This window comes from Lepus europaeus, chromosome 19, assembly GCF_033115175.1.
Source record: "Lepus europaeus isolate LE1 chromosome 19, mLepTim1.pri, whole genome shotgun sequence".
In the NCBI taxonomy this organism is placed as follows: domain Eukaryota; kingdom Metazoa; phylum Chordata; class Mammalia; order Lagomorpha; family Leporidae; genus Lepus; species Lepus europaeus.
In genome coordinates, this window is record NC_084845.1 from 2,136,307 (window position 1) to 2,159,506 (window position 23,200).

The 23,200-nt window shown below is 45.4% G+C and overlaps 1 protein-coding gene across 10 annotated transcripts in view; it reads right to left on the reverse strand.

Annotated features, from left to right (window-relative positions):
- LOC133748806 (zinc finger protein 470) overlaps window positions 1–23,200 on the reverse strand; it is a 126,544-nt gene that overhangs the window by 40,881 nt on the left and 62,463 nt on the right. For 3 of the 10 annotated variants that reach the window (XM_062177779.1, XM_062177776.1, XM_062177777.1), the window contains exons 3-6: window positions 21,306–21,397; window positions 17,408–17,534; window positions 17,161–17,256; window positions 9,797–13,432 (exon numbers count right to left, since the gene is read on the reverse strand). In XM_062177779.1, the coding sequence (XP_062033763.1) occupies window positions 11,565–13,432; window positions 17,161–17,256; window positions 17,408–17,534; window positions 21,306–21,365 (2,151 nt within the window). In that variant the 5' untranslated portion in view covers window positions 21,366–21,397 and the 3' untranslated portion in view covers window positions 9,797–11,564. Of the gene's footprint in view, window positions 1–3,592; window positions 13,433–17,160; window positions 17,257–17,407; window positions 17,535–19,892; window positions 19,945–21,305; window positions 21,398–23,200 lie in introns of those variants that run through there. The other 7 variants (XM_062177787.1, XM_062177783.1, XM_062177780.1 and 4 more) reach the window with 6 other exon arrangements.

Below are 23,200 nucleotides of genomic sequence, written 5' to 3' on the forward strand. Positions count from 1 at the left end.
GAACTTAATTTGTAAACAAACTTAATTTGATTTGCAAGTAAATTTAATTTATTCCTTCCAAGTTAGTGGTCTTTCACCCCATTCCATGAGGTCAACAACACTGGCTCTTTATCAGAGCTGACTTACTCAGTAAGCACAGAGATTGGGACCCGTGTCACCTATAGGAACCTACCGGAAGGTCTTAACTTATTTTAAAATCATAAGAAAATGATGACTCTAATCCAGCCTGTATTTTATTTGTCTTTATACTAATGGAATCACAAAATAACATTTTAGTGTTCTCTCTCTCTCTCCTCTCTCTCTCTGTAATAGAGCAGGGGGCCCATGATAGAGCAAAGTGCCCTTAAATGTCATAAAGTGGTCCTGGAAGTGACTTGCCAAGGATGGCCAGGGATCTGAGACCCAGTATGGCCTCAGATTTGTGTGGCTGCCAAGCCAGTGGCTTCCTCCTTCCACTTCCCCTCTGAATCTTCTGTAATGTCCTTCCTTCCTTTTCCATTGTTTCTAAAGGGAGAGTTCTTTGGGGGGAAATCTTGCAACCTAATCTCAGGTAAGCAGAAAGGGGGAAAAAGAAAAAGGGATCTTTCATCCATCTGGTGGCAAATTATGAAGGCTCTGGAAGCCAGGTGCCTGTGTGTAGCCTTGGTGATTCACTTAATATCCTCAAGCCTCAGTTTCTCCATCTGTAGGATGGGGATGACAATGGTTCCCCTCAGAATTACCGGGAGGCCTATGAATGAGGTAGTTACGGCAAAGTGCTCAGAACAGCACTGACTCAAGGCCTGATCCCTGAATAAATCAATCCTTCATTGGTCATAAGGAGCAGGGGTGAGGACTCTTCCAGAAGTCTGCCCCCTCTTTAAGAAAGTCCTGTGAGAAATAGAAGAACCCCCTCCCCCTCCAATCACTCACACACTTCCTGCCCTTCCACAGCTTTCCATGAGCCAGACAGGTTTCTGAGGGCCATGAAAATGCTTGGGAATTGGAACGAGGGGTACCCCAGAAGTGGGGGGTGAGAAGACCTGTCCTTGGAAGGAGCACAAATACATCCACCAGGACACAGCAGGACAAGTGCAAAAATAGGGAGAGACATTGGCGGGGGTGGGCTTCTGGAGGGGTTCACGCCCAGTGACACTCAGAGACAGGTGGGCAGCCAGAGGGCAGACTCACATAGACAGAGATCGAGACCCACAGCACAGACCAGGCCACAGCAGTCGGCAGGAGATGGGCAAGGCTCACAGAGCCGCACTCAGAGGTCCATGGGGACCAGGACAGGTAGGTGCCTGTGCCCACACACAAGATGAGACGACTTTGCAGATGGCGCCCTCACAGTCAGGAACAGCTTTCCTGTCTGCTGCTCTCCCTCGGCTCACACACCCTCTTCCTCAGCCCGCACACCTCTCCCTCTGCCCCCACACCATTCCCTCAGTCCGCATACCCTCTCCCTCTGCCCGCACACCCTCTTCACCAGCACACACACCTCTCCCTCAGCCCGCAACCCTATCCCCCAGCCCGCACACCCTCTCCCTCAGCCCTCACACCCTCTACCCTCAGCCCGCACACCCTTTTCACCAGCACGCACACCTCTCCCTCAGCCCGCAACCCTATCCCCCAGCCTGCACACCTCTCCCTCAGCCCGCAACCCTATCCCCTAGCCAGCACATCTCTCCCTCAGCCCGCACACGCTCTCCCCTCAGCCTGCAGCCTGCACACCCTCTCCCCTCAGCCCGCACACCTCTCCCCTAGCCAACACACCCTCTCCCCTAGCCAGCACACCTCTCCCTCAGCCCGCACACCCTTTCCTTCAACCCACACACCTCTCCCTCAGCCCGCACACCTCTCCCTCAGCCCGCACACCCTCTCCCCTAGCCAGCACACCTCTCCCACAGCCCGCACACCCTTTCCTTCAGCCCGCACACCTCTCCCTCAGCCCACACACGCTCTCCCCTCAGCCTGCAGCCTGCACACCTTCTCCCTCTGCCCGCACACCCTCTCCCCCAGCCCACACACCCTCTCCCTCAGCCCGCACACCCTCTTCACCAGCACGCACACCTCTCCCTCAGCACACAACCCTATCCCCCAGCCCGCACACCCTCTCCCCTCAGCCCGCACACCCTCTCCCCTCTGCCCGCACACCCTCTCCCCTCTGCCCGCACACCCTCTCCCTCAGCCCACACACCCTCTCCCCCAGCCCGCACACCCTATCCCCCAGCCCGCACACCCTCTCCCCTAGCCCGCACACCCTCTTCACCAGCACGCACACCTCTCCCTCAGCCCGCACACCTCTCCCTCAGCCCACAACCCTATCCCCCAGCCCGCACACCCTCTCCCTCAGCCCTCACACCCTCTCCCTCAGCCCGCACACCCTCTCCCCCAGCCCGCACACCTCTCCCTCAGCCCGCACACCTCTCCCTCAGCCCGCACACCCTCTCCCCTCAGCCCGCACACCCTCTCCCTCAGCCCGCACACCACTCCCTCAGCCCGCACACCCTCTCCCTCAGCCCGCACACCTCTCCCTCAGCCCGCACACCCTCTCCCCTAGCCCGCACACCCTCTTCACCAGCACGCACACCTCTCCCTCAGCCCGCACACCTCTCCCTCAGCCCACAACCCTATCCCCCAGCCCGCACACCCTCTCCCTCAGCCCTCACACCCTCTCCCCCAGCCCGCACACCCTCTCCCCCAGCCCGCACACCTCTCCCTCAGCCCTCACACCCTCTCCCTCAGCCCGCACACCTCTCCCCCAGCCCGCACACCCTCTCCCTCAGCCCTCACACCCTCTCCCTCAGCCCGCACACCCTCTCCCCCAGCCCGCACACCTCTCCCTCAGCCCTCACACCCTCTCCCTCAGCCCGCACACCCTCTCCCCCAGCCCGCACACCTCTCCCTCAGCCCGCACAGCTCTCCCCCAGCCCGCACACCTCTCCCCCAGCCCGCACACCCTCTCCCTCAGCCCGCACACCTCTCCCTCTGCCCGCACACCCTCTCCCCTCTGCCCGCACACCCTCTCCCTCAGCCCGCACACCCTCTCCCTCAGCCCGCACACCTCTCCCTCAGCCCGCACACCCTCTCCCTCAGCCCGCACACCCTCTCCCCTCAGCCCGCACACCCTCTCCCTCAGCCCGCACACCTCTCCCTCTGCCCGCACACCCTCTCCCCTCTGCCCGCACACCCTCTCCCTCAGCCCGCACACCTCTCCCTCAGCCCGCACACCTCTCCTCCAGCCCGCACACCTCTCCCTCAGCCCGCACACCTCTCCCTCAGCCCGCACACCCTCTCCCTCAGCCCGCACACCCTCTCCCTCAGCCCGCACACCTCTCCCTCTGCCCGCACACCCTCTCCCTCAGCCCGCACACCTCTCCCTCAGCCCGCACACCTCTCCTCCAGCCCGCACACCTCTCCCTCAGCCCGCACACCCTCTCCCTCAGCCCGCACACCCTCTCCCTCAGCCCGCACACCCTCTCCTCTCAGCCTGCACACCCTCTCTCCTCAGCCCACAAGCCCTCTAGGGGATCCACCCTCTCTGGGACTAGGGTCTGCCTCCCAGGTAGAGGGTGGGCGGGACTCCGCCCCGCCCAGCAGCCGGACTCACCCGCAAGCTCCGCCGCCGGGACAATGACCGCGCCTGCTAGGCCCGCCCGGGCGCAGTGCGCCTGCGCTGGCGGCGCTGGACTACATTTCCCAGCAGGCCGCGCGCCGCCGCCTCCCTTTGAGCGCCTCCTGCTGAAGGGAGCTGGACGGAGCCGAATGGCGCCGGCGCGGGACAGCTGCGCCCTTGCGTCTTCCAGAGGCCTCGCTGGCTAAGACCGAGGGGTCTGGGTGCATAGGAAGCGAGAAGAAACTGGGGAAAGGGGGTAGAGAAGGATGGAGCGGGAGGAGCAGCTGAGAGAGGGGACTGGAGGCGGCCGGGTGGGGGGAGCAAGCGGCAGGAGGCAGACGGGAGGTGATGGGGAACACGTGGAACCGGGCTGAGGAGGAGGAAAGGGAGCGAGGACAGGGGCGGGCCTCTTGCCAGGCGCACCACTCACCCCGCTCAGGTACCTGCTCCGCCCCGACTCCGGCTTCCTGCAGTGCGCACCTGGGAGGAAGCAGGTGATGGCTCAGGCCCTTGGGCCGCCAACGTGGGACCTGCAGGAAGTTCTCAGCCACTGCCCTTGGCCTGGCCCAACGCTGGCCGCTGTGAGCATCTGGGGATGAACCATGGGTGGAAGAGAGAGGGAGAAAGTTAGAAAGGCTAGGAGGGAGGTTGCGCGGTGTGGGGAGGCTGAGAAAGGAAGCTTATGGCTTCTGCAGACAGCGCTGACCGCCCTGAGGGATGACCCTGCACAGCTTTGGGCCTGATAATAATCGTGCATATTTGTTTGCATAGAAACAGATGAGCACAGTGAGTGTTAGATGTGTATGAGGCCAGTGCTTTGGCCTGAGCTTCCGCAGTGAGCTCGGCAGACGAGATCACAGTGGAAATACAGTACTGATGCTGAAGGCACCCAAACTAGGCTGTTTATCTGACCTAATGAGAAGTCAGTGGAGAAACAGATACCTGCTAGCCTAAGAAATCCCCTGTGTTTTAAAGGTTTTTAAAAAAAAAAAAAAAAAAAAAAAAAAAAAAAAAAAAAAAAAACTTTTATTTATTTGAAAGGCAGAATTAGAGAGGGAGAGAGAGTACAAGCTTTTTTATCTCTGGGTCATTCCCCAATGCCTGCAATGCCCAGGGCTGGGCCAGGCAGAGGCCAGGAGGCCAGACCTTTTTCCACATGGTGCAGGGACCAAGCACTTGGGCCACCTTCTGCTGCTTTCCCAGGTGCATTAGCAGGGAGCTGGATTACAAGTGGAGCAGGTGGGTCTTAAACTGGCACCCATATGAGATGCTAGTGTCACAGGAGGCAGCTTAAACCATTATGCCACAATGCCTGCCCCTGTTTTTTTGTTTTTTTTTTTTTTTTAAATAAGACAAGCTATTGTGAAACATCCAATCCACTTTTTATTTTCCATTTCTGCTTTTCTCTACTCTTTTCAGCCTATCAAGATATCTACTTAGATACACCCATCAGGTCCTTCCTACTATATAGAACAAGGTGATGTGCAATTACAAATAAAAACCTATTAGATATTTAACTTTACAGTCAATTTGTTAGTGGTAAACTACAAAGACAAGTAAAAACATTGGATGTGTGAGTAAACACAAAGAAATAAATAACAGCCTTAGTTTTTTTGAAAAGCATTTTGAGATAAATGTAGACTCAGGCACATGAAGTTCTAATATAGAAATAATAGAGCCATGCATATGCTTTACCTAGGCTCCCCCAATGACAACATCTTGCAGTGTCACAGATAGGAGATTGATCCCGTCACGTCAGGATTCAGCACATTTCCATCACTACAAGGATCCTTCCTGCTGTCCTTTCACGGTCATAGCCACCTTCCCCCAGACCCCTGACTGTCTCTAATCTGTCCTCCTGATCTATAATTTTGTCCTCTCAAGAATGTTAGAGAAATGAAATCATGCAGTATGTGCACTATGGGATTGGCTTTTCAAAAATTCAGTGTAATTCTCTGGAGATAGATCCAACTGTTACATGTACCAATAGTTTATTACTTTATCATACAGTGTTACTTCAGGGGATGGATGAACTGCAGTTTGGATGCCACATTTGGGTTGTTTCTGTCTGAGGCTGTTATAGCTGGGGTGTGTGTGTGAGTGTGTGTGTGTGTGTTTGTTGTGGTAAGAACACAATAAAACATCTATTTCTGAGAGAGACAGAGAGAGATCTTCCACCCACTGGTTCATTCCCCAAATGGCTGCAATAACTAGTGCTGGGGCAGGCTGAATCCAGGAGCCAGGAATTCCATCTGGATAACCCAAATTGGTAGGCAGGGGCCCAAGTACTTGGGCCATCATTCACTGCCTTCCCAGGTGCGTTAGCAGGGAGCTGGTTTGGAAGCAGAGCCATGAGTAAGTCAGCATCTGAAATAGGATGCTGGTGTCACAAAGGGCTGCTCTATCCACTGCACCAAAATGCCCGCTCTTGTGTCTGGCTTATTTCACTCAGCATAATGTCCTCAAGATTCATCCATGTTGTAGCATGTGACAAGATTCGCTTCTTTTATAAGTTTTAAAAATACTTCTGGGCAGGTGTTGTGACACAGTGGGTTTAGTTGCTGCTTGGGACTCCAGCACCCCATATCAGAGTTCTTGGGGTCAATTCCCACGGCCGTTTTTTTAAAGATTTATTTACTTATTTGAGAGGCAGAGAGGGAGGTCTTCCATCCATGGTTCACTCCTCAAATGGCCACAGTGGCTGGAGTTGGGCTGATCCAAAGCCAGGAGCTTCTTCCAGATCTCCCATGCAGTTGAGCCATCTTGCACTGCTTTCCCAGGCCATAAGCAGAAGTGCTCCTTCAGTTAGTCTCTCTACAGCACTTCTGACCTACCAAAGAGCCAATATAAGTTTTCAATACCACAGCACTGTGGCATAGGTTAAGCCACTGCCTGCAGCACCAGCACCCCATATGGGTGCTGGTTCACATCTTAGCTGCTCCCCTTCCAATCCAGCTCTCTGCTAATGGCCTTGAAAAGCAGGGGAAGATGGCCCAAGTGCTAGGGCCCCTGCACCCACATGGGAGATCTGGAAGAAGCTCCTGGTGTCAGACTGGCCCAGAACTGGACGTTGCAGCCATTTGGGGAGTAAACAAGTGGACAAAAACCTCCTTCTCTCTCAAATAAGTAAATCTTTAAAATTTTTTAAAAACCCACAGCATAAAAATAGTGTTTTGCTCTGGGAAAGGATGAATACCAATTCAGCAATTCTGTCTTATGGAGTCTTCCTACAACATTACCTACATTATGTCAAGGGATTTCTGGTCTTTGGAAAGTATTATAGGTCAGCATATGTTCACTGGTCACATGATCTAATTCCTAGAACTACAGCAGGTTACTTTTTTTTCTATTCGATAATCTATTACATAAGAAGTATGACCACTTATCCCATGTTGCCAAGACTGTCCCTGAATACCTGTTGTCATAGGCCCTGGGCAGTTAAGTATCTCTTTTACTCTCATACTTTTTATGTCCCAGTTTGGACCATGTAATAAATTATAAGCTTACATGGTAATTGTATTAGCTATCTCAGGCTGCCATAATAAAGTACTATAGATCAAGTGGCTTAAACAACAGAAAACCTATTTTCTCACAGTTCTGAAGATTAAAAGTCGAAGATCAAAGTGCCGGCTGGGTTGTTTCTTGGTGAGGCTTTTCCTCCAGGCTTGCCTGTGAAAGCCTTCTTGCTGTGTCCTCACATGGCCTGTCCTCTGTGCATGTGGAGAGCGCGCTCTGGTATCTCTTCCTTTTATACAGACATCAATGCTACTGGATTAGGGCCTGACCCGACCTGATTTATCCTTAGTTATTTCCTTAAAGGCCCTATGTCCAAATATGGTCATTTTGGATTTGGGGCTTGTAACATGAATTTGGGGAGGACAAAATTTGGTCCTTAACAGTCACTCTTCAATACAGTATGTAATTTGACCAGTATCCTGCTTTAGCAGTACATAAAAGTAATCACTGAATTTGGTATTGAGCAATCCTAACCTTACAACCTCAAACAGAATATAAGACATATTTCAGTAATATTATACCAAACTCTTGTGTTGACTTTTAGTCTTAAAGCTAGAAGTTCAAGAGTTAAGCTTTAGATATCTCAGTTAGGCACCAGCATCACATTCTCTCTTTGAACTCAGTACCCTTCATCCTCTTTAAATCGCCATTATCCAAGACCCCAGATATTTATCCACCCCAGAGTACTACAGCAAATTCAATCAGTGTCTACCCACTGGATACCCCGAGTTGTTATTTTTCTTGGTTGGAAAACAAATAGGAGTTTTACTTGCTCCACCTCATCTAAAAACTAACCCCAACACCTCAAATTTTCCAAAGGTCCTATTGCCAATCTTCATACCAAATTCTGTGATGGGTTAGTCTCTGTAGCTGCAAGAAGCTGCCCAACAGCAGCCAGCAACGAAGTACTGAAATAATAGCAGGTAGTTTCACAAATCATATTTGTGGAAAACACAAGATCCAGGGTGGCTCCAAAGATCACAGCCACAACACTGGCATCATTTAAGGAGCTGCCATTGAATGACACAGATTCAAATGACTTTGAGAATCCAGATCTGAAAATGGGATTGGCCAGGTCAGAACCATATGGTAGAATGTGCGCAATTACTCAGAAGTTAAACGTAAGACACGAGAAACACAGCCAAAGGAAGCAAACAAAGAAACTGGGCAGAAAGAGAGATGCCTTCTCTAACAAATACTTCAATTTTTGGTATTACGAGTTTGCACTACAATGCAGGTATGTTATTTTGTCATTTAGTAGTACATAACTATCTTTCTATGGCTGTTTACATTTATATTGGTTTTTTAAAGTTGTAAAAATTCAACTTAATGAAAACCTTGTAATTAATTTACCCATTACCCTAACTGATGGATATTTAGGTTGTTTCTAAGTTTGCCATTAAAAAACTTTTCTTTTTGCCATTATACATTTACCTATCTCTATAAACTGGTTTCTGAGGAACACTGATTCAAGTGGTATACATACAGCAATGTACATAAACAACAGTGGCACTGTCCTATTCTCTACACATTTGCCAACACAGGATATTATCACTCTTCTGCAATCCAAAATCAATCTTTTTAGGGAAAAGTATGTATTTCACTTTAATTTTCATTTCCTTGACTATTTGGTGACACTGGCTAATTTTCATTAGTTTCCTGTATTTTATCTTCTGTGAACTAGCCATTAACTTTCTCCACTAAGTTGCAGGTGTTACTTTGAATATTAAGGATTATTGTCCTTTGTTCTAATTGTAGCAAACACCTACAGTCTCTCACTTATTGCCGTTTTCCACTGCATAAATTTTATACAGCCAAATATCTACTCCTGTAATAATGCAAGGTTACAGAAATATTCATTTTCTTTGTACTTTAATGTTTTACATTTAAATGTAATTTTTTAGACTTACTTGAGAGGCAGGCATGGGGGAAGAGTCCCATCCACTGGCTCACTCTACAAATGCCTGCAGCAACTGGGACTGGGCAGCAATGAAGCCAGGAGCCAGGAACTCAATCCAAGTCTCAGGTGGGTGGCAGGGACCCGATGACTTGAGCTATTACACCTGCCTCCCAGGGTCTGCATTAGCAGGAAGCTGGTACTTAACCCCGGTACTCCAACGTGGAATGCAGGCATCTTAACTACTAGGGTGAATGCCCATCTCACACATTCAGATATTTACTCTTCTAGATCTTCATTAGTGTACGAGGTCAAGGCCTGTTTTCCAGTGAGTTAATGTCCCAATGGCATTTGAGCAACCCCACTGAAATGAAAAATTCTTTGTATGCTTATATTCATTCGATTTATTTAAATGGGACCGAGGGAGGGAAGAAGGGAGAGAAAAAGAGAGACACTGACTGTCCTATCTGCCCACAGGTCAGACTGTGCCAGGAGCTGGGGACACAACTCAGGTCTCCTACATGGGTGGCAGAGCCCCAACAACTTGAGGCACCTGCTATTGTCTCCCAGGGTGTGTATTAGCAGGAAGCTAGAATATAAGGAGCAGAGCCAGGACTCGAACCCAGACATTCTAATATGGGAGTACGTATCCCAAGCAGTCTTAACTGCTGTGCCAAATACCCACTCCACTTTTACTCTACTTACAGGGAGTTTGAAGGCTTCACATACTGTAGGTAAGACTGCCATGATGATCAACCCCACCCACTCCACCCCCTGCTGGCCTACATGCATCCATCAATAGAAGAGGGAGCCCCAAACCTCCATTTTCCAGTAGTAATTTGCTGAGTAAGAGCTCACCTCACATGGCCCTCTATACTGCCACAGATAGCAGTCAAAAGGGAATACTCCGGAAACTGTCCCTCCATTGGTGGGAGTAGCTACTATAAAACATGGAATTTCTTTTTGGGTCAATGAAAATGTCCTAAAATTGATGATTTTAGGTTACCCAACTTTGTGAATACACTAAGACCACTGAATTGTACACTTCATTGGAGCTATCTCTTCACTTCTGTTGAGGGAGGCAGAGGCTAGGGGGATGCATAGTCTAATCTAAAATTTTGTTATATGAATTATATCACAATAAAGTTATTACCAAAAAAAGAGATACCCTTCCACCAGCCTCTGAATCACCATTATGAGTGAACAGAAACCTCATGATCATTGTTACACCTTCGATTTGCCCATCCTTCAACAATGAAAGTATTAAATATCCACCTTAGGACCCTTATGACGATTCTCATCTGGTCCTTAATGACTGACAGTTACCTCCAGTTCTCCCCTCCCCCTTTACTTTTAATGACCATACATCTGGAGCTAGCATGATACTCCCCATCCAGCCCTCCTTTGCTCCTTCTTTTCGATTATTTCTCTTTCTGGCACATATCATATATTGATCATGGTATTTATTTTTTATATTCTCCCCCTAGATTTGTGAAGTCAAAATTTTTATCATCAGTACTTAAAAGTGCCTGACACATTGGTGTTTAGTCAACAGTCACTGAATAGAGTACTGATTCCCAGTGTAAACTATCATCATTACTATCATCAACCTTACTATCATCATTAATCTACCGATAACCAGAATCGGCTTGTCAACTAATAAATGCATTAGAGTTTTTATTGGAATGTCAGTGGATTCACACACTTAACTTAGAGAAAGATATCTTTACCTGAGCCTTTCTACACAGAGACAAGTCTAGCCTTATTCATGTTTAAAAATAACCTGTAAGTTTTAATATCTACTAATTGCAGAGCATGTTTTTCTGTTTGGGTATGTAATGTCAATCTAATGGAACAAGATAAGAATTTTATTACATTTCTAATGCATGAAGAATAATTTGAACACCAAAGGAATTGTCTGTGGTGCTTTCTTAAAAGGTCAAAGCACTGTTACCCTTTTAATCCATGGTTATGAAAGTCTTCTAGCTTGTCAGTTAATTTTGTTAATAGCTAGCACTACGTTTTATGAAACATTTTTGTTATACTTGGCTTACTCTCTAAGTGTCAGCTGAGGTAAGAATTCCTCAATACCAATGCTACATGTCCTCATACTCATACTCAGGGAGGGGTAAACCCACTATCTAGTGCATCATAGGTATTTCCTGAGAGTATTCATCTGGGTGTAGCATCCTCTGTCCTAAAATCTGTAGCTTCTTAGTCTTGACCTACTGGGTCACTTACAGCTGGAAGCCTTTCACTGAGGAGCTCTGACCTAGCATTTCAGCACTAGCTGTATGCTAAGGATTCTGTGCTAAACCTTTAAAACGGATCTTCTAATATACTTTTCAATGCAAGTAGTTTTAAATGGGAAAATAGCATGAATATATATATATATATATATATATGTGTGTATATATATATATATACTTTTATTTTTAAAAGATTAAATGGCTAGTGTTAAAATGCACTTAGGAACAAGAGGAGTAACAGTTACACTACTGCAGAAATCCATCTTAAGGCTGATGATGGGGCACAGGCAAGGAGAAGAGTAATCTATAGGACTTTGTGGCAGGAGAGGAAGGAGGGAATTGAGGCTGACTCTCCAGTATGAATCTGCTGGTGATGAGCAAGATGGACACTCTGCCGGAAGGCTATTCCACATTCTTTACATTTGTAGGGCCTTTCTCCAGTATGAACTCTCTTATGGAGTGTAAGATGGGCAACCTGGCTGAAGGCTTTGCTACACTCCTTACACTCATAAGGTTTCTCTCCCGTGTGAATTCTCTGATGCAGGGTGAGGGATTTACGATGGCTAAAAGCTTTCCCACAAACATTACATTCATAAGGTTTCTCTCCCGTGTGACATCTTTGATGACAAATCAGAGATGTCCGCTGTCTGAAGGCCTTCCCACATTCAGGACACTCATATGGTCTTCTGCCAGTGTGGAGTCTCTGATGTTGAACAAGATATGAACCATCACTAAAGGCCTTCCCACATTCAGTACATTCATAGGGCTTCTCACCAGTATGAACTCTCTGGTGCTGAACAAGGTGTGCAACCTGACTGAAGGCCTTTCCACATTCCTGACACCCAAAAGGTTTCTCTCCAGTATGTATTTTCTGATGTTGTAAAAGATGTGCATTCTGGCTGAAAGTTTTGCTGCAGTCCTTACATTCATAAGGTTTCTCTCCAGTATGCACTCTCTGATGATGAGCAAGGTGTGTGCTCTGCCGAAAAGCCTTCCCACATTCCCTGCATGCATAGGGTTTCTCTCCAGTATGGACTCTTTGATGGAGAGTAAGGGAGCCCCGGTGGCTGAAGGCTTTCTCACAGACGTTACATCCATACGGTTTTTCTCCTGTATGAATTCTCTGATGTACAGTGAGGGATGAGCCATGGCTAAAAGCCTTCCCACACACGTTACATCTGTAAGGTCTCTCTCCAGTATGAATTCTCTTATGCTGAATAAGTCCTATGTGATCAGTGAAAGCCTTCCCACAATCAATACAATCAAAGGGTTTCTCTCCAGTATGATAATATCGCCGATGACGGATAAGAGAAGCATTCTGCCTGAAGGCTTTCCCACAGTCAATGCATTCATAGGGTCTTTTCCCAGTATGGATCCTTCGATGATGAGCTAAGGATGAGCAATCACTAAATGCCTTCCCACATTCAACACATTCGTAAGGTTTCTCTCCAGTATGAACCCTCTGATGCTGAGCAAGATGTGCAAGCTGGCTGAAGGCTTTATTACACTGCTTACACTGATAAGGCTTTTCTCCAGTGTGAACTCTCTGATGCTGGACAAGATGAGCATTCTGGTTGAACGCTTTCCCACACTCAGTGCATTCAAAGGGTTTTTCTCCTGTGTGTATCCTCTGGTGCTGAGCAAGATGTGCACTCTGGCTAAAGGTCTTCCCACACTCGATACATTCAAAGGGTTTCTCTCCAGTGTGAATTCTTTGATGAAGAGTAAGGGTTGAGAGTCTGCTGAACATTTTTCCACAGTCATTACATTTTAAAAGTGTTTTTTCTCCAAAGGTTTTCTTGTATTTTTTCACAATTGGATGTGTTGATAAACTTTTCTTTTCTATATCAAAATCATGTATTTTCTCTCCCTTGGGAAAAATCTGTCTTATATAAGATAGCTTATTCAGGTGAAAAAACGTCTCTGATTTGTTAGAGTGGTCTCTTTTCTCAGTAAGGGCTTCCTTATGAGTGAAAGTCTCTTGCCCAAAATGTGCTTTCTGACTTACCAGTTCCCTCTCAAACAGGTCTTCACATTTCCAGCTTTCCTGTAATGTGGAACGTTCAAAGTTATAGTTTGTAAGTCTTTCCATTATTATTGCCTGGGATACTTTTTCCATATCAATGTTCTGGTTCGTAGATAATTTCTTGGCCACCCACACATACTCCAAGTCTGAAAGACATTAAGAACACAAATATCACCTTTATTAAATCCTAGAATGGAAATTTCCAAAATGAAACATGTAAATCCAATAGTTATTGAAGCCCACAGAGGTAACAGTTCTTAAGTCAGGAGATAGAACTATTCTTGCATTCCCAGAATAAACCCTCATTGGCTGTAGTATATTATTTCAAAATAACTCTTTAAGATTTTGCATGAATATTCATAATTATACAAATGTCTGGAATTTCCTTTTTTGGTGCTATTTTGATAGATTTGATATCAAGTGTTATGCTGTTTTCATAAGTAAAATATGTATTAAGGTCTCCCTTTTATTTTACATCCTGGAATATTTTAGATAACATTTTCCTTAAATGTTCTATATAATTGATTTGAGAAACTATTTGAGGTTTTAGCTTTTCTTGGGAAGACAGTTTATGGGCAATTTCCTATATTCCTTTGACAGTAACTAGCCTGTTTAAATTTTTTTTTTAACCTCAAGGTGGGCATTTGTCTCAGTGGTTAAGAGGCCACTTGGGATGCCTACATGCCATGTCTAAGTGCCTAAATTTCAGTCCAGGCCCTGCTTCTGATTCCAGCTTTCTACTAATGTACACCATGGGAAAATGCAGTGATGTCTCATGTCATTGGGCTCTCGATATCCACGTGGAGGATGCAAACTGAGTTGCAGGCTCCCACCTTCAGCTTGGGGGAGATCCAGCTGTTGGCAGCATTTGAGGAATGACCAGCTGATAGAAGGTCTTTTTTTGTCTCTCTTTCAAATTAAATGAATTAAACTTATTTTAAATCTTTCTTTGTCTTCTGGAATCTGCTATGGTAATTGATATTTTATATTTTGCTAGAACAGCACGCATCTCATCTAGCTTTTCAAATTAGAGAGTTGAAGAAAATAGATTTATGATCCTTTTAAGTTCTTACACATTTATGTTTATCATTATTTCTTTGTTGTGTTTCCTCTCATTTGCCCTGATAGTTTATATATTTTAATGTTTCTCTAAAGAAGTACATATCTATTTTAATTAGATCTATTGTTTTCTAATTAATTTATTGGTATTTTTAGTTCTAAAAGTGTAACTCACCATATACAACTTATTTTGGTTTCTCTTAAATTCATTTTGCTCTTATTATAGTACCTTTAATTGGATGCTTATTTTAGCTGTTTTTTCATTTAAAAATGCTTGTTTTTTATTTGAAAGGCAGAGAAACAGAGATACAGAGACAGAGATGGCAGGAAGACAGAAATATTCCATCTGCTGGTGTACTCCCCAAATGCCTATGACAGTCAAAATACAGCCAAGCTAAAGCCAGGAGCCAAGAACTCAATCTGCGTCTCTCCCATGGGTGCCAGGGACTGGAGCTGAGCTGTCACCTACTATCTCAGAATGCAGCTCAGGAGGAAGAACTGGTAGCAAACACGAGTTGAATTCATGTAGTTCGACATGGGATGCAGGTGTTTCAAGCAGTGTTTTAAGCACTGTGCCAAATACCTGCTCCAATTATACTTACGTCTTTTTTATTTATTTATTTCTAATGAATTAATTATTTTAGAGAAAGGTCTTCCTTCCATTGGTTCACCCCCCAAATGGCTGCTACGGCCGGTGCACTGCGCCGATCCAAAGCCAGGAGCCAGGTGCTTCCTCCTGGTCTCCCACGCGGGTGCAGGGCCCAGGGACTTGGGCCATCCTCCACTGCCTTCCCGGGCCACAGCAGAGAGCTGGACTGGAAGAGGAGCAACCAGGACAGAACCGGCGCCCCAACTGGGACTAGAACTTGGAGTTCTGGCGCTGCAGGCAGAGGATTAGCCTAGTGAGCCACGGCGCCGGTCAACGTCTTATTTATTAAGGACTACAAGTGACCTGCCAAAACTCCTCTTCAAACTCTGAGGGCTGAAAGCAGGAAAAGACCACACCACAGGTCACAGAATAAACTGTGATAATTGTAGTTGGCTCCTTTCCTCACAATACATACCTGTAGTTTGTATCTAGCTTTTAAAATAATTTATCTTGGCCGGCGCCGTGGCTCAACAGGCTAATCCTCCGCCTAGCGGCGCCGGCACACCGGGTTCTAGTCCCGGTCGGGGCACCGATCCTGTCCCGGTTGCCCCTCTTCCAGGCCAGCTCTCTGCTATTGCCCGGGAAGGCAGTGGAGGATGGCCCAAGTGCTTGGGCTCTGCACCCCATGGGAGACCAGGATAAGCACCTGGCTCCTGCCATCAGAACAGCGCGGTGCGCCGGCCGCAGCGCGCCTACCGCGGCGGCCATTGGAGGGTGAACCAACGGCAAAAGGAAGACCTTTCTCTCTGTCTCTCTCTCACTGTCCACTCTGCCTGTCAAAAATAAAAAAATAAAATAAAATAAAATAAAATAATTTATCTTTTCATGAACTTTTGTAAGATCCCTTCTAAGTGGGGAAATGGTGGACACAGAAGAGGGAGGCAGCATTTGTGAGCTAATTTTTTAATCTTTCATGTGGGTATTAAAAGATGATGTTCAGAAATTCAAGTGGATGAGTTTTAACATAGAATTTTAAATATATAAAGATATAATAAACGTAACAACTTGTAAAACTAAGAACCTTTTCAATTCAAGGAGCAAGGTACTATGAAGGGGAAATAAGAGAAAACAGACAAAGGCAACAAAGCAAGAAGAAAAGAGAAAAATAAGTAAAGGCAGAGGAAAGAATTATTAATACATATTAGGGGTGGGCATTTTGGTGCAGTGGGTTAAGCTGCTGCTTGGGATGGCCACATCCCACACTGGAGTGTCAATTAGAACCCAGCTACTCTATTTCCAACCCAGCTCCCAACTAAAATGCCAGGAAAGCAGATGATGGCTCAAGTACTTGAGTTCCTGCCACGCAGGAAACATGGAGTTCTAGGCTGCTAGCTTCAGCCTAGTCCAGTGCTGGCTGCTGTGGCCATTTGGGGAGTGAACTTCCAGCAGATGGAAGACCTCTGTCACTCTGTCTTGGAAATAAATAAATACATCTTATTAAGCAAACATGTTAACACAATAAACTAACCTTTTCAAGAAAGGAAAATATTTAAATCAGTTCAAAAGTTTAAATACAAGTTTCTTTAAAGAATTCAGAAATGTTTAAGGTCAAGGATGGCTATAAAAATATGGTGCTGGAGTAGAAGTAGGGAGATAGGAGAAAAACATTCAGAAATAGAATCTGGTATGTACGGGAAATCTGGTATGCAATAGCCAAAATGGCATGTCACACCAGTGAGGAACAGAAGAACCACTCAAAAACTGCTGGTAGAACAAGTTTCAACTTGGAAGAGCATTGGAAAGGTGTTTCAGGTTTTTTTTTAAGATTTATTTTACTTGAAATTTGAGTTTCAGAGAGAGGGGAGAGAGACAGACAGACAGAGACAGACATCTGCTGGTTCATTCCTCAAATAGCCACATCAGAAGGGCTGGACCAGGCTGAAGCCAGGAGCCAGGGGCTTCACCTGGGTCTCCCACATGGGAGCAGGGGCCCAGGGACATGGGTCATCTTTTGCTGCTTTTTCAGGCGCATTTGCAGGGAGCTGGATTGGAAGCGGAGCAGCCGGGTCTCCAACCAGCACTCAATTGGGATGGTGGCATCACCATCATAGCTGGTGGCTTAACCCACTACGCCATAACGCCAGCCCTGAGAGGTTTTCTAAAAAACGTCAGAGAGAACAAACATCTTCAGCATGGTTCTCCCACACCTAGTTGTCCTGCACTCACCTGGGTACAGGCCTCTCGTCATGTCTCCTTTTATCACCCAAGGCTCTTTCTCTTGCTCCAGTAGGGAGATCATATCTGGTTTGGAAATACAGAGACCTGCATATAAGAAAAGACAGGTAAACTGGTGGTGCTGCAGGTATTCCAGAGCTATGACTAATTCCAAGTGGCTTTGACAGGAGAGGGGTATTTTAGGGAAATGCCAAGAGCACTGAGTCAAGGGAAGGTAAAAGGACGATTATATTCTTACCCACTGAAACGAGGTTCCTGTAGTTCTCCAACATCACCTTCCTGTACAAACTCCTCTGGGCAAGATTCAGCCACTGCCACTCATCTTCAGAGAAATCTATGGCCACATCTGTGAAAGTCACTGAACCCTAAATTGACACAAATAGAACTGTGTTCAATCAATGCTCATGCCCTTATGTGGCTCAAGGTTAAAGGTTACGCTACTCTCACTTTGGGATAGAAACATTCTGAGTAATCGCACCAAGTGTCCAGAGGGTTCAGGTCAGTTAGGAGTTTTCTGTCCAGTTATCTTGTACATAGTATAAAAAAAGAAGAGACAGTCTCCAGCCTTCAAATATTTACAATTCAATGGCTGTAGTAATACATTATCACATGAAAAATAACGTTGCCTATGTTCAAAACAACTTTATTGGGGCTGGCACTGTGGCATAGCAGGTAAAGCCGCTGCCTGCAGTGCCAGCATCCCATATGGCCACTGGTTTGAGTTCCGGCTGGTCCACTTCTGATCTAGTTCTCTGCTATGGCTTGGGAAGGCAGTGGAAGATGGCCCAAGTCCTCGGGCCCCTGCACCCATGTGCAGAAGAAGCTCCTGGCTCCTGGCTTTGCATCGGCCCAGCTCAATGTGTTACAGCCACTTGGGGAGTGAACCAGTGGATGGAAGACTTGTTCTCTCTCTGCAAGTCTTTCAAATAAATAAATCTTAAAAAAAACATAATCAAGTGCTAAATTATGTTATCTACGTTAGCAGCTGGATCACTTGTTCACATGGACAAATAAAAGAGTTCTGGAACTCTAATGGAAAGTTACAAGGAAGGATGCTGACCTGATGAACACAATTTCAAACTCCATGATATTTTCTAAGAAATCTTAATGCTCTTTACAATGAGCAGTGTGTCTAAAAAAATGAAAGAAAAAATACCTAGCAATATGTTTTCTTTTTATATAAAAATACATTTATGTTAGGAGAGAATTACATGTTTGGAACATTTTTTGATAACTTGCTGAGAAGTATCAGGAGAGATCATGTGATATGAGCACATGTCAAGAAACCTGTGTTTTGTTACATGGGCTGCATTTCCTAACCAATCAGCAAGGTGATGGCATTCATCCATTCCATGGTCACTTATATCAAAACCTAAGTAAAAGAGTTTTAAATCATACCAGACTTGAATAAAACTTGGAAAAAGGTCAGATTAATCCAAATAATGACTGTGATACTGACTACCCAGGTGGTCTTGGCCTAGTTAATTAAATCCCTTGTACCACACTATACTTTCTCTTCTAGTTTTGTGACTATAAGATATAACTGTCAAATATTTTGGTATTATTCCACAGGGCTCCAAGTCTCTAATCTTTTTTCTCTGTTGTTTGTATTAGATGATTTCTATTTATCTACAAGTTACTAATTCTTTCTTCCGTCAACTCCATTCTCTAATTTAGTCCATCTAGTGAATTTGTTTTGATTTTTAATATTTTTCATATCTTATTTTCTATTTCTTTGAGGAGAGTGTTCATCTTCCACTAGTTTCACGACTGTTCAATCTTACTTGCTAAAGCATTTTCTAATACCTGCTATAAAACCGTTATCAGATTAATTCCAACATTTGTGTCATATCAATATTAGCATCTGTTGTCTTTTCCCCTGTGAATTGAGGTTTTCTTGTTTTTTGTAAGCTGAGTAATTTTGGATTATACCCTGGACATTCTGGATATTGTTATGACTGTGTCTTGTTTAAATTCTGTGGAGAACATCAATTTTTTTTTTTTTCCAGGCTGCTGGTTCCAACCAATGTTGTGTGGGTTGTGTTTGAACATCAGTTCCATTTTCAAAGCCTTTGAAGTAATAACCTCTGTCCTGATTGTATACCAAGCAGCAGCCAGCCTAAGAAGTGTACAGTAGTCTATTCCTTAGTTCACTTCTAAAAGCCTCTGATGTTCTTATACGTACAACTGTTGTGTGTCAATTTAAGAAAAAGATTATGGTATGATCTTTAGGGTCAGATACACACATGAGCAGCTCACAGTAAGCCCAGGAGTTTGTAAACAATTTTAAGTGGTTGATTTCCAAAATCCATCCCTCACTGTCCTTCTATTGGGGTATTAAAAATATTAATACTAAAAATGTTCTGAAATTGTGTAAGTCTGAGAAATTCTAATCCACAAGGAATGAAAAGCCAGGATTTAGTCAAAGAAAATAATCAGAGATGAGGGCAAAAATTCAACTAAAAGTATGATCATTTTAACATGCTTGATTAAATAATAGTACATTAACAACAATTTCTTTTGGAACAGCAGGGAGCTGACTAAACATATTACTAAATGACTACTAAGTATTGTAATTACTAATAAAATATATTACTAAGCTGATTAAATATTTTATTAATTATATATATAGATATATAGAACATTCTTTGTCACTTCAATGTCATTTGAAGATTCTCATGACTACAGAGTTAAGTGGGGAGAGAGAAAAAACCTCTACATACTCTGGCCAGAGTGCCATCCATCTTAACTGGACCTGCAGATTTCTTCTACTTCCTTCAAGAAACAATTCGGGAATTAATTATTTTGTGACGTCCTCCCAATCCTTCTTCCCTGCAACGATATGGTTGTGCGGACTATATCCTGCACAGGGATTCTCTCACCAAGGAGGCAAGAAGGGGCTACAATAGACTCCCACTTGCCAGGTTGTCACACAGCTTCACCAGTCTAGAGGACGGGCACTTTCTCTTCTAACTCACCCAAAGGAAGCACGCAGACCATGGATGACACATTCCCACAACATTCCACAACTCACCACTACAGGTGGAGAGAAATACAGGCGGAGCACACTCATCACGTTGTACAATTATTTGCTGCCTTTTCATTTCTCTAACAGGTTGTAAGCTCTCTGACAGTCAAGGCTGGGACTTAAGGACCAGGTAATAGTGGTTCTCAAATATCCTCCAAAGAATCCCGCTCTGTCAGATGCCTATGAAAAGACTACGCACAGGGACAGACGCGGATTGTGTCACTTCCTCTATGAAAAATAAACATCAAGGGGCTGGCGCTGTGGCACAGAGGGTAAAGCCGCTGCCCGCAGTGCCAGCATCCCATTTGGGCGCCAGTTCGAGTTCCGGCTGCTCTACTTCTGATCCAGCTCTCTGCTATGGCCTGGGAGAGCAGCAGAGGATGGCCCAAGTCCTTGGGTCCCTGCATCTGCCTGGGAGACCCAGAAAAGCTCCTGGCTCCTGGCTTTGGATTGGATCAGCCCAGCTCCAGCCACTGTGGCCATTTGGAGAGTGAACCAGCAGATAGAAGACTTCTCTCTGCCTCTACGTAACTTTGCCTTTCAAACAAATGAATAAAATCTTTTAAAAAAATAAATAAATAAGTACCGGTGCTGTGGCATAGAAGGTAAAGCTGCTGTCTGCAGTGCCAGCATCCTCTATTGGTGCCAGTTCAAGTCCTGGCTGCTCCACTTCCCATTCAGCTCTCTGCTATGGCCCGGGAAAGCAGTGAAAGATGGCCCAAGACCTTGGGCTCCTGCACTCATGTGGGAGACCAGGAAGAAGCTCCTGGTTCCTGGCTTCAGATTGACGCGGCTCCAGCTATTGCGGCCACATGGGGAGTGAACCAGTGGATGGAAGACCTCTCTCTGCCTCTGCCTCCCCATAATTCTGCCTTTCAAACAAATAAATAAATCTTTAAAAAATAAACATCAGGTAGGGAGAAGGGACATCTGAAAAGGCACTGGCTGGCTAAGTCTATTCCTGTGGCTCCATCATTCATTAGAAATGGAAGAACTCAGAAACAGCCATACTATGGAACTCTTACGTCGTTTTCAGATGGAAACAAACACTATCAAATCTTGGAATGGGGAGATCACACTTTAGAGACGAGAGAGCACTCTGGTTTACCGGGGTCATGGCTTTAAGAAGTTCAGCTCCTGCCTCTTTTACCTCTTCTTGACTCTTCATCTGGAGAAGGGCTTCACTGTGAGAGGGCAGAGCTGGGGGAGGAGAAAAGAATACGGAGAGACTGACTAGCTCTCACAATCTCACAATCACAGCACAGAAACGCTCGCTGCCCTTCAGCTTCTGCGCCCCCACCCCCACCCCACCCTACTGCCCTCCGAGACGCACGTCCAGGCACTTGTTCTGAGACTGTAATTACTGCTGGGGGTTCCTTGTGTTCTGAACACTTTCTCTCTTGCTCTCCTTTTCTCTCTCAAACCCACACATTCATTACTAACAAAGATACCAGAGGGGCTTTCCAAAAGCTCAAGGAAGATGCACATTGTGAAAGAAAAAATCACCTGGATTTCATTTTTTGCACCAAATAAACTCACAGCACCTCATATGTTTGAACAAGATCTAGTCTGAGGCACTAAGAAGGATGAGGCCTCACTTTACAAACAGTCCCTTTGACAGCAACATACATTTTACTAAAACTGAAGAACAAATACCTAATTTATAGCGAAGCTTGGGTGGGAAAATGGTAAAACACTGATACTTAAGGAAATGTTTATGGAGATAGTGGTCCAAAGAAATCAGCACTTAAAAACAGGCAACTCATTTTAAAAAGGGACCAAATGATGCTGAAGGCAAAGTCTCTAGAAATATACCATCCACATCAACTTGCACAAAAAAATTAACCCTGTGTCCTACCTGCAGACGACTGATGACTGACTACAGAGACAACAGCCAATACCACAACTGGTTCAAAATACATTAAAGTTGAGCCAATTTGCTGCTTGATGGATGCCAAAATTGTTGCACCCAGATCAGCTACAGTTGCATCCAGAACAGTTACAGAAAACAGCAAACCTTTCAATGGAAGTATGTTAGTTTTATTATCTTTTTTAAAAATTTATAAGCAAACACACACACATCGGGGTGGGGTCAAAGGGGGAGAAAGTAAGAGCGGAAAATGGAGAGAGACACACACACGCAGAGTTCCCATCTGCTGGTTCATTTTCCAAATGCTCACAGTGGCTGGGACTGGGCCATGGCTGATGCTGGGAATAGGAACTCCATCCAGGTCTCCCATATTGGTGGCAAGGATCCAACTACCTCAGCCAGGGAGTGCACTGGCAAGAGCTGGCTTCAGGAACTGGAGTGGGGACTGAACCCGGGCATTTATGGGCCATGGGCACCTTAACTGCCAGGCCAAATGCCATCATTCAATAGATACTTTAAACAAGCTCATTCAAGATCCTAAAGCGTTTCTTCAAAAAAAAAAAAAAAAAAAAAAAAAGAGATAAACCGTGGCTGTAGCAGTATGATCCGGATGACAAACCATAATAAAAGCAATGGCTATCAAGAAGCAGAAGAGGTCTAGCCAAAGCAGAAGCAGACCAGTCAAGGGCAAAGGCCACAGCAACATTTTTGGGGGGATTTTCAAGTCCTTTTGCTTGCTGACTTCCCTGAGGGCCAAAGTATGGTAACATCTGCTTATTTTCCCCAAGTTAGTCAAAGATTTAGCAGAAAAATATCCAAGGAAGCTTCATCAGAGTCCTCCATCACAATATTACTGTTGGTTCCCCTCATCAAGCAAGGGCAGTTTTGCAAGAGTTCCAACGGGAAATCACTAGGAAGTCACCATACATTCTTGATTTGGGTCCTCTAATTTCTTTTTGTCCCCTAATCTTAAAATCTTTAAAAGGCTGCCATTTTTCTTCAGTTACTAATGCAAAAATGACTGCATTAGTAGAACATGGCCCAATTCTTTAGGCCCCTGTACCCGTGTGGAAGACCTGGAGGAAGCTCCTGGCTCCTGGCTTTAGACCAGCACAGCTCTGGCTGTTTCAGCC